At 47.7% G+C, this 18,031-nt stretch overlaps 1 protein-coding gene across 7 annotated transcripts in view; it reads right to left on the bottom strand.

Moving 5' to 3' along the window:
- Positions 1-37: 37 nt before the first annotated feature.
- Positions 38-18,031, bottom strand: part of OFD1 (OFD1 centriole and centriolar satellite protein) — a 42,419-nt gene continuing 24,425 nt past the window's right edge. For 3 of the 7 annotated variants that reach the window (XM_040469095.1, XM_040469101.1, XM_040469100.1), the window contains 11 exons: positions 17,594-17,685; positions 16,298-16,487; positions 14,985-15,115; positions 14,323-14,434; positions 13,193-13,786; positions 12,580-12,703; positions 8,027-8,127; positions 7,003-7,122; positions 3,760-3,917; positions 1,009-1,161; positions 147-505 (listed from right to left, as the gene is read on the bottom strand). In XM_040469095.1, coding sequence (XP_040325029.1) covers positions 332-505; positions 1,009-1,161; positions 3,760-3,917; positions 7,003-7,122; positions 8,027-8,127; positions 12,580-12,703; positions 13,193-13,786; positions 14,323-14,434; positions 14,985-15,115; positions 16,298-16,487; positions 17,594-17,685 — 1,949 coding nt within the window. In that variant the 3' untranslated portion in view covers positions 147-331. The other 4 variants (XM_040469097.1, XM_040469098.1, XM_040469096.1 and 1 more) reach the window with 4 other exon arrangements.

Raw genomic sequence — 18,031 nt, 5'->3', positions numbered from 1 at the left:
TAAATAAACGTTGAAAAAAAAAATTTAAAAAAAAAAAAAAGAAAATCAATAGGCCTCAAGTCACATTACATGGGTAAGGCACTCAGCAGCAAACATGGTTACCAGAAGTCATCCGGCCCTTCGGGCGAAAAGCCTGTGAAACTAAATTAAGGAAAAATAAAATATTTTTATCAAATTTGTTAAATTTATTCAGGGATCTTTATCATGTTCTCATTCTTTCCCTGTGGGCTTTGTGCCCTTGCTTACTATTTATTTCAGAACCAATTTCACAAATTAAAAGATGCTGTATGTTTGTTTTTTTTTTGAAGTCCCTAAATTTTGATTGTTTCACTCATTTCTCACAGGCAGACTCAAACATCTGAACACTTCCCTTGGCTGACACAACCCACCACACAATGGTTTGTGCAGGCAACGTCACGTTGGGGGAACCATACCTTTCGTCTTTGTTGCTAGATGGCAGTGTTTCCACTTGGGAGCCTTCTCTGACCACCTTTGAACTCTGATACCAAGAGGGAAAAAGAATTTTGAAATTACACATGTAGGAATTTTATTCAATACTTTGATTTCTCTAACAACTCTGAGATAAAGGTCATTTAAGAAACTGAAAAAGAGGTGACTTCTAAACATCAAATTTAGTAGGCATATCAAAATAAACCACCTGCTACCCATTCTCAACACCCAGTGTCTGAGACTTAAGTATTTAGGTCTCAGAGAGCACTAATGCATTTTTTATTCATGAATACACCTTTCATTTTTTCTTTCTTCTTAAAATAATGAGACACAGGTCAACTTTTATCAAATTTGACATAGAGATCTCTTCCATCTTTACCCAAACAAAAGTGATGAAATTTGGCCAAGAGACTCAAGGCTCTATTTGAACTTTGCATCTTCTACGCCTCAACTTTTGGTCTCTGATGGAGAAGGCAGATTCTCGTCCTAAGGTCTTCAAACAAACCAAAGCATCCCCCGGCACCCCTTCCACAGACAGCCGGTCCAAAGCATCAGCACCTTATCTGCAGACTCCTGGTCTTGATTTTGCTGAAGAATTCTCATGTACTTCTCTAAAGGATTTTCACCACAGACAGGCTGGTCTTTCGTTTCTTCAACGGTCATTTCCATTTCTTTTTCCATTTCAATCTTCAATGATTTTTCAATAATCCTCTGTGGAATACATAGGCACCAGCATAGGAAACACAAATATATCACAACAACTTTTAAACGTTCAAAAATGCATAGTAATATAATCCTGATCCTGTTAAGTACAACCTGCATGTCAAAGAACAATTTCCTTAATTGAAGTCATTGCCATGCAAGAGAAACCAAACAAGCCAATCTCAATGAAGGAGGGGATTAATTCGCCTCATGTGTCCTGTGCTTTAGGCCAAATTAACCAGGAGTCCAAGAACATCCAATATGGAAGATTTCAAGACGACTCAGCAAGCATATAAAGTGACAAGAGTAATCCACACGGCTGGAACCACAATCAGGACCAAGAAGGCCAGAACAAACCCAGAGGAAGGATGAGGACAAGGGAGCCCCTGGAAGGCACCAGTGACCAGCAGTCACTTCCCCTGGGTTACTCTCATCCCACCTAGCTGACCTCAGAAGCTTTCTTTAAAGCCCATTTAAAAAAGGCAAGATCTAGGGGCGCCTGGGTGGCTCGGTGGGTTAAACGTCTGACTCTTGGTTTTGGCTCAGGTCATGATCTCATGGGAGTTCAAGTCCCGAGGTGGGCTCTGTGCTGGCAGTGCAGAGCCTGCTTGGGCTTCTGGCTCTGCCCCTCCCCCGCTCATGTGCGTGTCCTCTCTCCCTCTCACCCTCTCTCACAAGTAAACTTTATTTATGGCTTATTTCCAGGACCAGAGGAGAATGCATGCCAATGAGCTCGTAAAAGCTCCTCTTTGTTGTGAAACTCCTAAGGTCTATGTTATACACAACCTCTCTCAGTCTTTTAAAGGAAAGGAGATTGGGACGCCTAAAGCAGGCTTTTAGTAATACTAAACCTACTAATACTAAGATTTGTATGGAACCATAAAAGACCCAATAGCCAAAAACAATCTTAAACAGCAAAGCCGGAGGTATCTCAAGCCCAGATTTCAAGATAGACTATGAAACTGTAGTAATCCAAACGGTATGGCACTGGCACAGACACACCGATTAATGGAACAGAATAGAAAGCCCCAAAATAAATGCACACTAATATGGTCAATTCATCTACAACAGAAGAGGCAAGAATATACAGTAGGGAAAAGACAGTCTCTTCAATAAATGGTGCTGGGGAAATTGGACCACATTATTATGTTTATTTTGAGAGAGAGGCGGGGGGGGGGGGCAGGCAGAGACAGAATATAGGTGGGGGAGGGGCAGAGAGAGACACACACACACACAGAATCTGTAACAGGCTCCAGGCTCTGAGCTGTCAGCACAGAGCTCGGTGTGGGGCTTGAACCCTGAGCGTGAGATCATGACCTGAGTTGAAGTCGGATGCTCAACCGACTGAGCCACCCAGGTGCGCCTGAACCACATTCTTAAAAACAAGCTCAAAAAGATTCAAGACATCAATGTGAGAAGTGAAACAATAAAACTCCTAGAAGAAAGCATAGGTAGTCATCAGACATTGGCCTTTGACATTTTTCTAGATAGATCTCCTGAGGCAAGGGAAACAAAAGCAACAATAAACCATTGGGACTACATCAAGATACAAGCTTCAGCACAGCAAAGGAAACCATCAACAAAATGAAACAACAACCTACTGAATGAGAGAACATTTTTGTAAGTGATATATCCAATGAAAGGTTATCCAAAATATATGAAGAACTTACACAATACCAAAGAAAGAAAAAAAAACAAAACCCCAAACAATCCGATCAAAATGGGCAGAAGACCTGAATAAACATTTTTCCAAATACATTCAGATGACCAACAGAGACACGAAAATATGCTCAACATCAATCAGGAAAATGCAAATCAAAGCAATGAGATAGGACGTCACACCCATCAGAATGGCCAAAATTGAAAAGGCAAGAAACAACCAACCCACGCTGGCGAGGATGTGGAGGAGTCGTCACTGGTGCAGCCACTCTGAGCAACAGAATGAAGGTTCCTCAAAAGATCGAGAATACCATTACCACATGATCCAGTGAATCCGTAACCGGGTCTTTATACAAAAAAGCCCCAAAACGTTCATTTGATAAGATATATGCACCTCTCTGTTTACAGCAACTTGATTTACCATGGCCAAGATATGGAAGCAACTGACCGTCCATCCAAAGACAAATGGATAAAAGAAATGTAGTATATACATACAACGGAGTATTAGTCATAGAAAGGAGGAGATCTTGGCATTTGCGACAATAGATAGACCTAGAGGGTAGGACGCTAAGTGAAGTCAGAGAAAGACAGATACCCCATGATTTCACTTATATGTACAATCTAAAAAACAAACCAAAAACACCCAGGCTCAAATACAGAAAACTGGTGCTTGCCAGCAGGATAGGTGGGTGGCGGATGGGTGAAATAAAGGGCGTTGAGAGGTACAAACGTCCAGTTATAAGTTACAGAGACGTCAAGTACTGCATAGAGAACACAGTCCGTAATACTGCAAGAATGTTGTATGGTAAAAAACCAAAACCAGACAAAGTTGCCCGCCACTCCTAGGACTTTGGGACACAGCAAGGACCTCCCTCCCTGAGAGCAAGGGACTCAGGAAGGGCACCGTGCCAACGCCGGTAGAGAGAAGTGGGTTGCACCGATCATTACCCGCTCTTGATCCAGCTTCTCTAGTTCTCTTCGCTCCCTTTCTAAAGCTTCTTGCAGTTCACTCTTCCTTATTTCTTTTCTTTCCTTTTGTTCTGTCATGTGCTTTTCCCATATTTTTTCTTCTTCCTTCTGTTCTCCCATTGGTTTCTGATCTAGACCTAATGGGACAGAAAATAAAGAGCAAGTCGTTTCCAGCATCAGATTTTTCAGATGTAAGCAGGGACCCTTCCCAAGACTCAGGAAGAATCTGCCGGGTTCTCAGAGGGCTCTTGGCCTGTTCCATCTGTGAGCCCCCAAACCCACTCCGATCACCGCGCCCCGCCTTTACTTGGCTGAGATGCAGATAAGCCACCCTGACCACGATGACTTTAGCTGCCTCCCATGCCCCCCCATCACATCTTCTGCCCCGTCTTTGCCCACCTCCTCACTGCTTCCCCAGGCAAGCCCTACTTTTCCACTTCTGCCTCTGGTTAGGAGCCTCCCCCCACCTCTAGGATTCGGACTTAACCGTTAGTCGCTATTCATTAACACAGCCCCCCGCCGTCTTTTTTTAAGTATACTTATTTGAGAGACAGAACGCAAACGTGTGTGTACACAAGTGGGGAAGGGTCAGAGAGAAGGGGAGAGACAGAATCCCAAGCAGGCTCTGTGCGGTTAGGACAGAGCCCCACGTGGGCTCAAACCCACACAGGAGATCATGACCAGAGCAGAAACCCAGAGTTGGATACTTACCTGATTGAGCCCCGCCCCCCGGCGCCCAGACACAGCCCTCTTGTAACTCCCCGCCTTGCTCCCGTGCAGGGGTGCTGCAGTCTCTCCTGCACCCCCCATGGGACACCACCACACCCTCCCCCTGGTCTAGCCAAGTAGCTGCCGCCGCCCACCTCCGCCGGGCTGATCCCCCACCTTTCCCACACCTCCCTCTCCGGTCCTGACCTCTCTCCGTGTTTGCTCACACCCATGTTTCTACCGGGCTCCCGGCCATCGACACAGGAGATCCTGCAGCCCTGGCTTCCTAGCTGAACTCCTCATCCTTGTCCCTGGAGTCATGCTCTTGCCACACCACATCCACTCGGTCACCAGGGCTTACACTTTCCTCTTCCTCCTCCTGCTGCAGTTCAGGTCCTCATCACTGTTCACCCGGGTGGCCGAAATCACTTGGTCAAGGGTCTCTGTGACCAAGGTCTCTCCAGGCAGCCCACCTTCACCTGCGTGAGCAACCAGTCACTTCCGGATGTGCTGTGCACACGCTCCGCTCCGGTGGAATCCAAACCCGTGGCGGTCGAGTGCCCAACTGCCTTTTCCCTTCCTGCCTGACCTCCTGGATCACCTGAACGTTCACATCCGAAACCTCCCGTCTAGGCGCTGGCACGCACACGAGTGCCCGAGTACAGCGCCGTCTGCCCTGCTACCCGCTCTCACGTCCTCCTCAAGCAGATGTGCTCCCTTCCCCCAAGCCCCACCCAGGATGCCAGCCCTCACCTGAATGCCACATCTTGTGTGAGCTCCTCATTCCTACAGTGACAAGTGGCCACTTCAGCACCATATTCACACAGTACCTTGTACCTGACTTGTCAAAACCCATAAGCACCTGTCTCCCTACTTCTGTCCCTTCCGGCCAAGGTCCGGGTTTGAATCGCCTGTTCTCTAGGTTGACAACACACGTCCCCACGCCTCACGTGTTTAACTTGATCTCAGTTCCAGAGGACTACGCTGACCTCTCTCCTCCAGCTCTGGTCCAGAACCTCAGCTTTCCCAGCAAGGCTAACACACAGACAAGCACAGATTCACGACGGGACTTCCAGCCTCATGGCTGTGCTCTAGTCACCAACCAAAAGTTAGCATCTCCCACAGGAGAGCAGCAGCAGTCTCCACTTGATCCTGGTCATGAAATTCAAACCCTAGAGGCGGCCACTGGCCACTTGCACCGGCAGAAACGCAGCCTCTTCGCTGGAGGCACGTCACTCGTATGGAGCGGCGACCTCAGGGCGAGGATGCCGTTTGGGGGAAGATTTCAAGAGACAATGAGGAAAGGGCTCCTTCGCTGCGAGGTGTACTTGGTGGCTCCAGAGTGGCAGAGGGAAACCTCTTCGGATGGAAGAGCGAAGAAAAGCACGGTTTCCACTGGCACAAAGATAGCAAGTTTTAGGCTTTACCTCCCTCGGCGCCCAAAGACGTGAAACAACAGATCTGAGAGTTCCTCAACGATCAGAATGTAACCCTACCGCTTAATAGTAATTTAAGAAGCCGTTTATTATAATGTACTGTACTTGTCAGAAACAGAAGGCCTGTCAACTCAGGTCGTGTCCTTTATTCTATTGCATTATTTCTATTCCCTATTCACTCCAGTGTCTGCCCATCAGAGCTGCTCTAGGGCACCAGTGCCCCCATCAGCTGTCCTATCGGATGCCATCAGCCATGGCCTGCTGACTGTCCTGCTAGAAGCTGCATGAAGCAGGGGCAGCTTCCAGAAAAGCATCCAATATGCAAAAGGCTCTTGATGGAGTCTGAGTGAGCACTTTCCAGAAATGACTTGCTCTGGAATCAGCAAAAACCAACCCTCTTGCTCCTTTCAGTGATTCCTCATATTCCCAACTGCGCCTGAAACCAACAAACCGGTTTCAAGAAGCATCCCATGGGTTTTAGGGATGATGCTCTGCCAATGTTTGGGAAGGACCTACAGGTGGTTTTACTTGAGGCATTTCCTTTCACCTCTGAGGCTAAAACACTCTGGTTCAAGGAGAAAAGGACACGCCTGTTGGCTGAGCCCTGGGGCAGAGCTCAAATGTCTCCACTGGGGAGGGAAGCAGGCAGTCTGGAGAAGGGAAGAGGAAAGACCAGGTGGGCCAGGCCAGACAAGTCTGACACCCAGTTCTCCTCCAATGTCATCAGCTTCCCTGAAGATTGAAGTAGATCAACTTTAAAAAAAGAAAAACCTTTATTTTGAGAGAGAGAGAGTGTGAGGTGAGGGACGATGCAGGGGGACCAGAGAATGCCAAGCAGGCTCCAGTTTTCAGAGCAGAGCCCGACGCAGAGCTGGAACCCACAAAGCGTGACATCATCACCCGGGTGGGACTCAAGAGTCAGACGCTCAACCTACTGAGACTCCCCCCCACCCAGGCGCCCCGGGAAGGTTTTTCTTGTCCGACTTTAATGCATGGAAGAAGCAAATAACTAGAAAACGAAGTAGTATTAACTATCACTAATTCGTTATTTTGTGAGTTCAAACAAAGCAAAACTTACCGGGGTGGCAACAAGCGAGAGGTCCGGCAGACACCGTGGTGGCGGCAGCACCCACATGAGGCACGTCGCCAGCAGGATGGAGGCCGTCCACCTCAAACTGCCTCGGCGTGCTCCCTGCATCTGCAAAAGGTGCGAACGCGAGTCCTCAGGAACCACAGCGAGGGAAGGGCGTGCGGCACGGCGGGGGGACCGCTCGCTCCCAAGCATCAAGTCTCGGCCAGAGCAGCCGGGCCAGCTCTAGAGTCTGCATCACAGCCGCCCGTCTGCCCGCTTTCACGTCTGCAAGTGTTCTTTAGCTTTGAGAATTACATTCATTCACGCGATCAAATCAGTCACCCAACAGGAAAATCAGCTGAGTCCCAGAACTCACCTGGTTGCTGCTAATCGTTTGAACTGTATTTAAAATCATGATTTAATGAGCCTAACAAGGGGGAGTCACAGGGATTTTGAAAAGTTTACTAAGCCATTTAAATGTTCAAAATATTCTACCTTTCACACTTAGCGATGAAGCTCACGAAACACGATGACAGCTTATATACAAAGCGGGACCATGGCCAGGATACCATTTCTAGACTCTTTAAGCTTGTAGTATTTTACCTCTATTCTTTAATTAAACAGCAGGCTTTCTAAATCTGAGGCAGTCAATAGAATCAGTGTAGTTCAAACAAAACTAACTTAGCATGCTCGTGTTCCATAAAAGGAGAAACAAAAAAAATCATTTTAAATCTAAGGCAATCCCAAAAGTGGTAAACTGAATTGAGGATTCAATTAGAGGCTTAGCGCCCACTCCGAAATGGTGAACTATCCAGAAACATTTAACGAACCGAACTCCGAACCCCCCACCCCCCGAAAATCTTTGTGATTTAAAAATGAGGCAGTATGTTAATATCTGCGGTTTTACCACAAAAATCAAAATGTCCTAATCTGTAACAGCTTCGCTTTTTATGACCGTGGTTATGTTTCACCAGAACTAAGCTTTCTACATTCTTAACTTCTAAAAACCAGGACTCCTATATGAACTTACATTCAAAAGATGATCCAAATTCCTCATTGTCCTTAAAAGGTAGCTTGTCTGGATCTGAAAGTTCTCCTTGTTCTTCAAGTTCTGTCTGTCTTTGATGAAGACTAGATTGGAAGAATAAAATTCAAGGATGTCACGTTGAAGGAATATAAAACCCCAGAGCACAGGATGACGCAAACTCTTTGGGACTCAAACTGTTGCAGAAAAGCAGTTTTCCCTAGACTCACAGACAACAAGGGCTACACTGCAGTGGGCACCCCCCACGCACTGGCTGGGAGAGAAGTGCTACCCTCATCACCATGCTGTTCCCGGGAGCAGTTTATTTCTTTTTTTTTTTTTCCAACGTTTATTTATTTTTAGGACAGAGAGAGAAAGAGCATGAATGGGGGAGGGGCAGAGAGAGAGGGAGACACAGAATTGGAAGCAGGCTCCAGGCTCTGAGCCACCAGCCCAGAGCCTGACACGGGGCTCGAACTCGCGGACCGCGAGATCGTGACCTGGTTGAAGTCGGACGCTTAACCGACTGCGCCACCCAGGCGCCCCATGGGAGCAGTTTATTTCTTAAAGAACCCGAAAATGTTTTGAAAAACAATTGTGCACACTGCCAGCACGTGCCGGCTGAGAGTGCTACACTCCAAGCCCCCCGTAAACTAAAAAGCCCTCCCTCAGCACACGTGTCTCGTCTTTCTTTTTGGCTTTATTACAAGAGTGACCTAAAAAACCATTAACACAATTTAGGATAATAGGCACACGTGGCAATTTTCAACTCTGTACAGTAAAATGGAATCCACATGCAGAAGCCCAGAATGAAGGAGTCAGCATCTCCTGCCATGGGGACTAGGCATCAACAGGGGTCCCACAGGAGACCCGAATCCCAGACTGAGCCACCCACCCCTGTGCTCCTGAACACACCCACCCACGCCTGCTTAAGCAGTCGTACCCCAGGACCCACTACCAATTGAGGGTTTACTTCCATTATATGCAAATTGCAACTTAAGATCAGGAACAAGCCAAGGAGGTCCACTCTTCCCACTTGGACTCAACATAGTACCAGAAGTCCTAGCCACAGCAATCCGATGAGAAAAGGCATCCATGGGGCACCTGGGGGGGCTCAATCGGTTAAGCAGCTGACTTTGGCTCAGGTCATGAGCTCATGGTTCGTGAGTTCAGGCCCCGCGTTGGGCTCTGTGCTGACAGCTCAGAGCCTGGAGCCTGCTTCCGATTCTGTGTCTCCCTCTCTCTCTCTCTGTCCCTCCCCGACTTGTGCACATGCTCTCTCTTTCTCTGTCTCTCTCAAAAACAAACAAAGGCATCCACATTGGAAAGGAAGAAGTCAACGGTCACTCTCTGCAGACAACATGATCCTATCCATAGAAAACCCTAGAGACTCCACCAAAAAACTATTGGAATAAATGGATTCAGTGAAGTTGCAGGATAGAAAAATACCCAGAAATCAGTTGCATTTATGTACGCTATTAATGAAGTAGTACAAAAACATAAGTAACTCCATTTACGATTGCACCAAAAATAGTAAAATACCTAGAAATAAATCTAACCAAGGAGCTGAAAGACCTGTACTTGGAAAACTATACAACACTGATAAAAGAAACTGAAGAGGACACCAACAGAAAGCCAGTCCATGCTCATGGATTGTGAGAAGTAATGTTTTCAAATGTCCCTGCTACCCCAAGCAATCTACAGATTCAATGCAATCCCTATCGAAATACAAACAGCATTCTAAAAATAATCTTATAATGTTTATTTTTGAGAGAATGAGAGAGAATCCAAAGCAGGCTCCGGGCTCTGAACTGTGTACACAGAGCCCGACATGCGGCTGCAACCCACAAACTGTGAGATCATGACACAAGCCAAAGTCGGATGCTCAACTGACTGAGCCCCCTAGGTGCCCCCCCAACAGCATCTTTAATAAAACTCGAATACTAAGATTTGTATGGAGCCACAGAAGACCCCAAAGGGCCAAAGCAATCTTGAGAAAAAAGATCAAAGCTGGAGGGATCACAATCCCAGATTTCAAGATATGCTGGAAAGCTATAGTAATCAAAACCATATGGCACTGACAGAAATAGACACACACGTCCATCAAACAGAATAGAGAGCCCAAAAAGAAATTCAAGTTAATATGGCCCATTAATCTGACATACGAGGCAACAATGTACAATGGGGAAAGACAGCCTCTTCAGTAAATGATGCTGGGAAAACCGGACAGCTACATGCAAAACAAAGAAACTGGACCACTTTCTTATACCCAACACAAAAATCAACTCAAAAGAAGCTAAGGACCTAAACCTCAGACCTGAATCCATAGAAATCCTCAAAGCGAGCACAGGCAGGAATTTCTGTGACAGCAGCCTTCGCAACATTTTTCTAGGTAGGTCTCTTGAGGCAAAAGAAAAAAAAATAAACCACTGGGACTACATCAAAATAAAAAGCTTCTCCACAGCTTAAAAAAAAAAAAAAGCCATCACCAAACAAAAGGCATCCCACCGAACGGGAGAAGAGATTTGTAAACGATAAATCCAATGATGTCCAAAACACGTAGGGGCACCTGGCTGGCTCAGTCTGTTAAGTGTCAGACTCTTGCTTTTGGCTCAGGTCATGATATCACAGTCGTGAGATCAAGCTCTGTGTAGGGCTCTGTGCTGGCACGGAACCCGCTTAAGATTCTCTCTCCCTCTTCCTCTGCCCCTCTCCTACTCTCTCAAAAAAGAAAACTAAAATATGTAAAGCACTTATACAACTCAACACCAATAATCCAAATAATCCCACCAAAAAGGCCGGACTACCTGAAGAGACAGCTCCCAAAGACGACACGCAGATGGCAAAAAGACACAGGAAAAGATGCCCAACATCACTCATCATCAGGAAAACGCAAATTAAAACTACAAGGAGAGGGGCGCCTGGGTGGCTCAGTCGGTTAAGCGTCCGACTTCAGCTCAGGTCATGATCTCACGGTCTGTGAGTTCGAGCCCCACGTCAGGCTCTGTGCTGACAGCTCAGAGCCTGGAGCCTGTTTCAGATTCTGTGTCTCCCTCTCTCTCTGCCCCTCCCCTGTTCACGCTCTGTCTCTGTCTCAAAAATAAAAAAACGTTAAAACTACAAGGAGAGATCAGGTGACAGGTGTCAGAATGGCCAGAATCAAAACGCCAAGTACCACCAAGTGTTGGTGAGGGTGTAGAGAGAAAGGAACCCTCCAGCACTGTTGATGGGAAAGCCAAGTGGTGCAGCGACTGAAAAACAATACGGAGCTTCCTCAAACGATTAAAAATACAATTACCGGATCATCTAGCAATTCCACTCTTGGGTATTTATTCAAAGACAACAAATACTAATTTGCAGACATCTATGCACCCCTCTATTTACAGCAGCATTACTTACAATACCCAAGATCAGAAGCAACCCGAGGATCTACTGACTGAAGAATGGATAAAGAAACGTGGGTGTGTAAGCATGTATACACACACCTATACCTAGCGGGATATTAGCCATAATAAAGGATGCGATTTTTGCCATTTGCAACAACGTGCATGGACCTAGAGGGCATAATGCTAAATGAAATAAGTCAGACTGAGAAAGACAAATACCCTATGATTTCACTTCTATGTGGCATCTCAAGAATAAGTGAATAAGAAAGAGTAAGACCTCTAAATACAGAAAACAAACTGACAGTTGGGAGAGGGAGTGGAGGGGTGGGCAGAAGGGTGAAGGTGGGTGGGAGGTAAAGGCTTCCACTTAGGAAACGAGGAAGCCACAGGTATGAAAGGTACAGCACAGGGAATTCGCTCAAGGGGAGTCTAACAATACTGCATAGCAGCTACACTCGTGGGGAGCACAGCATAACATCCAGAGTCCAATCACTATCCTGTACACCTGAAACGAATCCAACATTGTGAGTCAACTATACTCGGGTCCAAAAAAAAAATTAGAACATTGTTTATATTTTAAATGCCGAAATATTTGAGTGACTAACAATGTGTGAAAATGTTTTCAACTTTTTTTTATATTTTTTAGAGAGACAGAGACACAGAATGAGCAGGGGAGGGGCACAGAGAGCAGGAGACCCAGAATCCGAAGCAGGCTCCAGGCTCCCAAGCTGTCAGCACAGAGCCCGACACAAGGCTCAAACTCAAACCGTGAGATCATGACCTGAGCCGAAGTCAGACACTTAACCGACTGAGCCCTCCAGGGGACCCAAAAATTGTTTTCAACTGCATTTGTTTTTGCATGTTTTGTACATTGGTTTTATCTTTGTAAACTGAGTCTACTCTTGCAACTATGAAGATGTTTATTGACCCCATCGTCTCTATTCTACACGCCAAGCTTGGCAAACCAGTAGAAATTACTTACTTGCTAAAAGGAGTTATTTTCTCCAAGCAGGTTATTTAGAGGATTCTCAAAGATCATACGTCATCTTACAATCTGATTACAAATTCTGTACTGCCACGTGGTCTTTCATATCCCCCAAACCCCCAACAAGTCCAGCGTGAGCCCGGTGAGGCTACCCAGAGTGGGTGTGGCCGAGGGGAAGGCGGGGTTACCTGGCCTGCTCCGGAGGGCTGGGCAGCAGGTGGAGGGAAGGGCTGTGCCCGGACTCAGAGGGTGATGGCTGGGGCGTTGTCTCAGGACCAGGACTGCAGCCAGCAGCACCGGATCTGTCCCCACCTAAGGGGCAGAAAGCTTGACCATTACAAATTGCAAGGAGAAGGTAGCAACGTCGTTTCTGAACAGTTCTGTTACCTTCAAAAAGCTAACATTACCCTTGCAAACAGTTGGGTAGGACACATAGATGATCTACCAAACTGATGATTCAAGCACCTAAATACAACTACAGCAGTGACAAACATGCAACTCACCAGAGGTAAAGGGAAAGCCACCAGTCACTCAGCACAGGTCTGCACACCAAGGAAAATGGTAAAATGGGACACTACCCCACTACCTCCCTCGGCATCCCCGCCCCGTGTGGGAGATGCCACCGTCAGCCAGACAAGGCAGGTTGAGACCAAGGACACGACTGCTGGAGCTCGGGCTCTGCCAGGCTCAGCTCCTGCTCCTTCCTGCCGTCCCGGGCTGCACTCTCACTCGGTTCAGAGGCCTTCTGAGCACCAGAAGCTTCCAAATACAGAGCACCCCGCAACCCTCTTGGCAGCTCACCTTCCAGATACACTTTAGCAAGGAGGCTGCTTTCGGCCTTTGGCAGCGGAGTGGAGGAGAGGCGTCTGGAGGGCATGCCCTCGCACGGCCGCGCCTCAGAAGCCGAAGCGCTGCTCCTGTCCTCCTCGGGTGTGCGTGCCAGAGGCTGCTCAGGGACAGCCGCGTCCTCTGCGGAAGTACGTCTTCCAGGGGAACCGGAAGTGGCCTTTTTGGGCGTTCCTGTCGCGTGCAGGGGTGGCGGGCTCTTGGCTGAAGACCTTCCCGTGGGGCGTGGATGAACTCTTGGATGGTAAGTTCGGAAAGCTTTCTCCAAACGCTCGGCCTCATCCTCTAGCTCTTTCACCCTTGCCTTGGTCTTGGCTACAAACTCCAGGTCAGAATCGGGGGAACTACTCCCGGTGCTCGCACTTGGGTCACTTGCGATCCTTGACAGAAGCATGCCTGCCGTCAGCCTTTCCAGTCCGAAAGCATCTTTCAAGAAATCCCCGTTCAGGTCACCATTGTGAGGTACCACCACGTCGCCACCCATTAATCCGCTGATGGGCCGATCGAGCAGAGAATTCTTTGGGTGGCGGTACACCTCGTTCTCTAGGGCTATGGGTTACAAAACGACAGTGTGAGAAAGGATGGGAAAAGGTGGAGGATAGAGTTAAAAGAGATCAAGAGCATTCTTTTGCAAAAATCAAAGTATTCAGGACAAACTCGCACATTCAACACTTTCTGAAGCTGCAGTCATGATCAACATTTATCAAGAGAGTGCATGTACCAGCTATGGCTTCACGGCCTGCTTTCTTCACGCAGAGGGGGGAGGGGGAGAGAGAAGTGGGGGGGGGGATACAGAATCCTAAGCAGGCTCCAGGCTGAGCTGTCGGCACAGAGCCTGACATGGGGCTCAATCCCACAACCGCAAGGTCATGACCTGAGCTGAAGTCAGACGCTTAACTGACTAAGCCACCCGGGTGCCCCAAGACAAGAGTTTTACTTGTAAGGTGACACATTTCTAAAGCTTTTCCCTACTGTGAGAATTACAACTTCACTGAATCATCTTCATTACGTGTTCCCAAGCATCAGAAGCTGCTCGCATTCTCTCCCACCTGTGCACCCTCACGCAAGTTAAAGAGGTCTCTAACCCGTCTGAGTTTGTTTCAGTTGCAATTTCAAATCATCCACCTGTCTCATTAATCTCTTTATGCAATCTTCGTAATCAAGGATCTGGGCCTTCAGCTGTGCAGAACGTTCAATCTGCCAAGATTTAGAGAAGGAAAAGAAATCCATGTAAAACCAATCACACAGCATACTTCCAAAGGCACAATTCTCTCATCGGGCTGATTTTCTTCATCAATTTGGCCAATTCTCGGCAGCCGGACACCCATCACCCCCGGGGTCCAGATGAAACAACAACAGAACCCACCAGCAAGCTCCACAGCTCCTTTTGCACTCCTCTCGAACAACAGCTACTCCAGCACAAGAGGCAGACGTCAGAAAGAGCATCAATACTGTTGCATCACAGGGGGGGGAATCAGCTACTTTTACCAGGGAGCACCAACAGGGATTGGAAAACTGCGTGTTTAGGGGGGTTTACTTTCCCCTCGGTTTTATTACTATGGGGAACCTAAGGTCACACAACAGCTTGAGAGTTTTCTCCAAGGACAAAGAACACTGGGGGAGTAATCAGCAGACTGGGGGCTCATTTCTGATGCCACCGGCTGACTGGTGCCGGTGTGGCGCACACCGAGTCCCCAGGCCCACAGAGCGGCCGCCCAGATGCCTGGGTGAGCCAGGCAGTACTCACTTCACTTTGCAGCTGCTTCTGCAGGTTCTGCCTGTGGATCTCGAACTCCTTATGCTCACACACGATAGCGTTCTCTGCTTTCTTTAGTTCTTTCTGAAAAGCCACCAGCTCTGGAGAAGGCTGAGCCAGGTCTGTGAAGGTAAAAAAGCCTGCTTGTCACCAGCCTCACGTTTTCTCGTTTCACCTAACCAAAGCAGCTCAAGAGGCTTTACGTTGTTCTTCCCTTTGTACATGATAGTAATTAAGGAGACTAAGAGCCATCTTAACTCACCAACTTCCCAACAAAAGAATTACTTTAAAAAAAAGTTTATTTAAGTTTACTTATTTTGAGAGAGAGGCCGAGCACGCGTACGCATACAAGCACTGAGGGACAGAGACAGGGAGAAAGAGAGAATCCCAAATAGGCTCCGCACTGTCAGTGCAGAGCCCGGCGCAAGGTCTCCAACTCATGAACTGCAAGATCATCACCTGAGCCAAAATCAAGAGTTAGTCACTTAACCGACTGAGCCACCCAGACGCCCCAGAACAAAATAATTTAATGCACGTGACTGCACACTTTACAGCTCTCCAGGATTGTACTCCCGGTAAAAGAATTCTTTCAAATCCAGAAATTAACATGAAAGCCCACCAATCTGCCCTAGTACGCACAGAAGGCACAGGAGGAACCTGTCAGAACCTGCCAACGAGTGCCCCGACGTCCAGTCCGACCTGGGCATCTGTCAGCAGCACTCAGGGTCCAGGCAGAAAGCAGATGGTGTCCCAGTTCGGGTCATTGGAAGATCCTTTACTAAAGGGACTCACATCGGGTAGCCACGAAGGACAGTGTAGTTCCCCGGGGTACCGGGGCCCTGTTGTCAACGCTCCTAGGGCCTGGAGGGTCAGAAGGGGAGGAATTCCCAGACCCGGAGACCGCGAGCAGGTACAGAGCCCTGAGAAGCCAAGGCCTGGGCTCCTGCCTGGCTGAGGCCCAGGGCCCGCCCCGGCCTACCGCACGGGAGGAGACGCGGAAGGGATCACAGCCACCTCGACCTCACTCTTTTCCCTCCCTCCAAGCACGGGAGTGTGTCCCCACTGGCCAAACCCAACCAGCATTCAGAGGGAAGGAGAGCCAAGGGCCACCCAGAGAGGCGTATTTATACAGTTGAAAACTTGTTAGTGACGCAATTTCGTGGCAGCGAGTGAAAAGAATGTACCTTCAATCCACGAAATTTGAGAAAATCTTCTCAACTGAAGCCTCCCTTATAGGACAGAGCAGTTTCGGAATACTGAGCCAGTGTCAATCACAAAGACAAGCCAATCCAGACAAGACTTACGGTTTAGAAGACGCAAGTTCTCACTTCTGGTCTCTTCCAGCTGTTGTTTAAGTAATTGATTTTGCGCCTGAAGCTCCTGTTTCCCTTGTTTCAGTAGCGAATAGTCACTCATTTCTTTCACCTTTTCTCTCAGCAGGTGGTTTTGCTTGCTTATCGCCAAAGACTGGGTTCTGACCGACTCTAACTCAAGCTGGAATCGAAACAGCAACACCTGTCTGAACAGTGGGTGGCTACAGTACCGCCTAAGTCCAGGCTGCCAAGCTGCCTGAGGCTGGGCGCCACGATTTAATGAAGGTCATCTGACCCAAGTCTGTTTCTCTGCAAGGAGACCCGAACCACAGCAGAAGTCCTCTCCTCAGAGGCAACTAAGGGCCCCCCAAATCAACCCCAGATTGCAGCAAGGCATTTCTTAAGTATCAAAGGGGGAGATCTCACTAACGCGCTGTGGGGTGCTTTCCTCTTAGTAGTACAATACAGCTCAAGTGTGGTTACAGAAGCCTACAGAGTTCTCTAATACACAAGTCCTTACAAACTATGTTCTCTGTCTAAAGTGCTACAAAACAGGCTACAAAAATAGGTTCTGTGCCTAACATTTTATGTACCTCAAGTTCCACCTCTGTCCTTCACACAGCACAGAAGTTTTTATTTTTTTTGAGAGAGGCAGAAAAAGAGAACGAGAGAGAGAGAGACACAGAATCCAAAGCAGACTCCAGGCTCCAAGCTGTCAGCACACAGCCAGACGCAGGACTCGAACCCATGAACTGTGAGATCACGACCTGAGCCGAAGTTGGATGCTTTAAACGACTGAGCCACCCAGGTGCCCCGCAAACACACAGCTTAATCCAAGTGAAGTAACAGTGGCATGTGAAAAGCGCATCTCATCGGGTTTTAAGCTGGGAGATCCTGACATCCTGACAGGAAGTCTTCCTGCCCTTGATGGGAAGGGAGAAGAGGCTGAGGTAGAAGCTAGTGCATACAAGCCGCGTACGACGTGCAAAACTCAGCTCCCCGAACTCCCTCCACAACCACGCATGGTGGGAACATCCCAGAGTTTACACAGGAGGAGTCTGAGGTCACAGAGCTTGCCCCAAGGCACACAAGCAGAAAGGGAGAGACACGGGATTCAGGCAGGGATCTAGGCCCCAAAGGACATCCTCTTGCTGTGCTTCCCCAGGAGACTAAGATGGAAACAAGTCCCAACACGCCAAGAGGACAACGTAAGATAAATCACGCAGGACTAAAGCTCTAGGTTCATATATTGCCTCATGTCGATTTCAAAACACAAGACTTCATTACCTCGAGCTCTTTGACACGTTTTACAGAATGACCAAATTCTTCCTTTTTCGCATTAATAGCTGTGAGCTCCTCTTGCAAATGTATAGCTTTTTCTGAAAGAAAAGAGCCAACCAATTAACATCAAGTTTTCCTAGTGAATACAAGTCGTTTAATAACTTATGGCCACTATGTCACACCTAACGACCATTATTTCATTATCTGAATAGCAGATGTCAAGGTCAAAACAAATCAGCAGCCAAGTAAGAAACAAGCCCCATTACTCAACATGTGACGGCAAGTAACTCTAACGGTCGAATACGCGGCAAGCCTAGTCCTGCTGCACAAAAGTCACCACTTACACCATCGGCTCTGAGCACAGGGCCCGCGCGCCGTCAGGTCAGAACTTCCTTAAAGACAGATTTGTCTGTTGGGATTCTGTATTTATGATTTTGTCATTTT

This window comes from Herpailurus yagouaroundi, unplaced genomic scaffold (assembly GCF_014898765.1).
Source record: "Herpailurus yagouaroundi ecotype Mexico unplaced genomic scaffold, PumYag 67846, whole genome shotgun sequence".
Lineage (NCBI taxonomy): Eukaryota > Metazoa > Chordata > Mammalia > Carnivora > Felidae > Herpailurus > Herpailurus yagouaroundi.
Note: the sequence above shows the minus strand (reverse complement) of the source record. Positions and strands in the feature narration are given on the sequence as shown.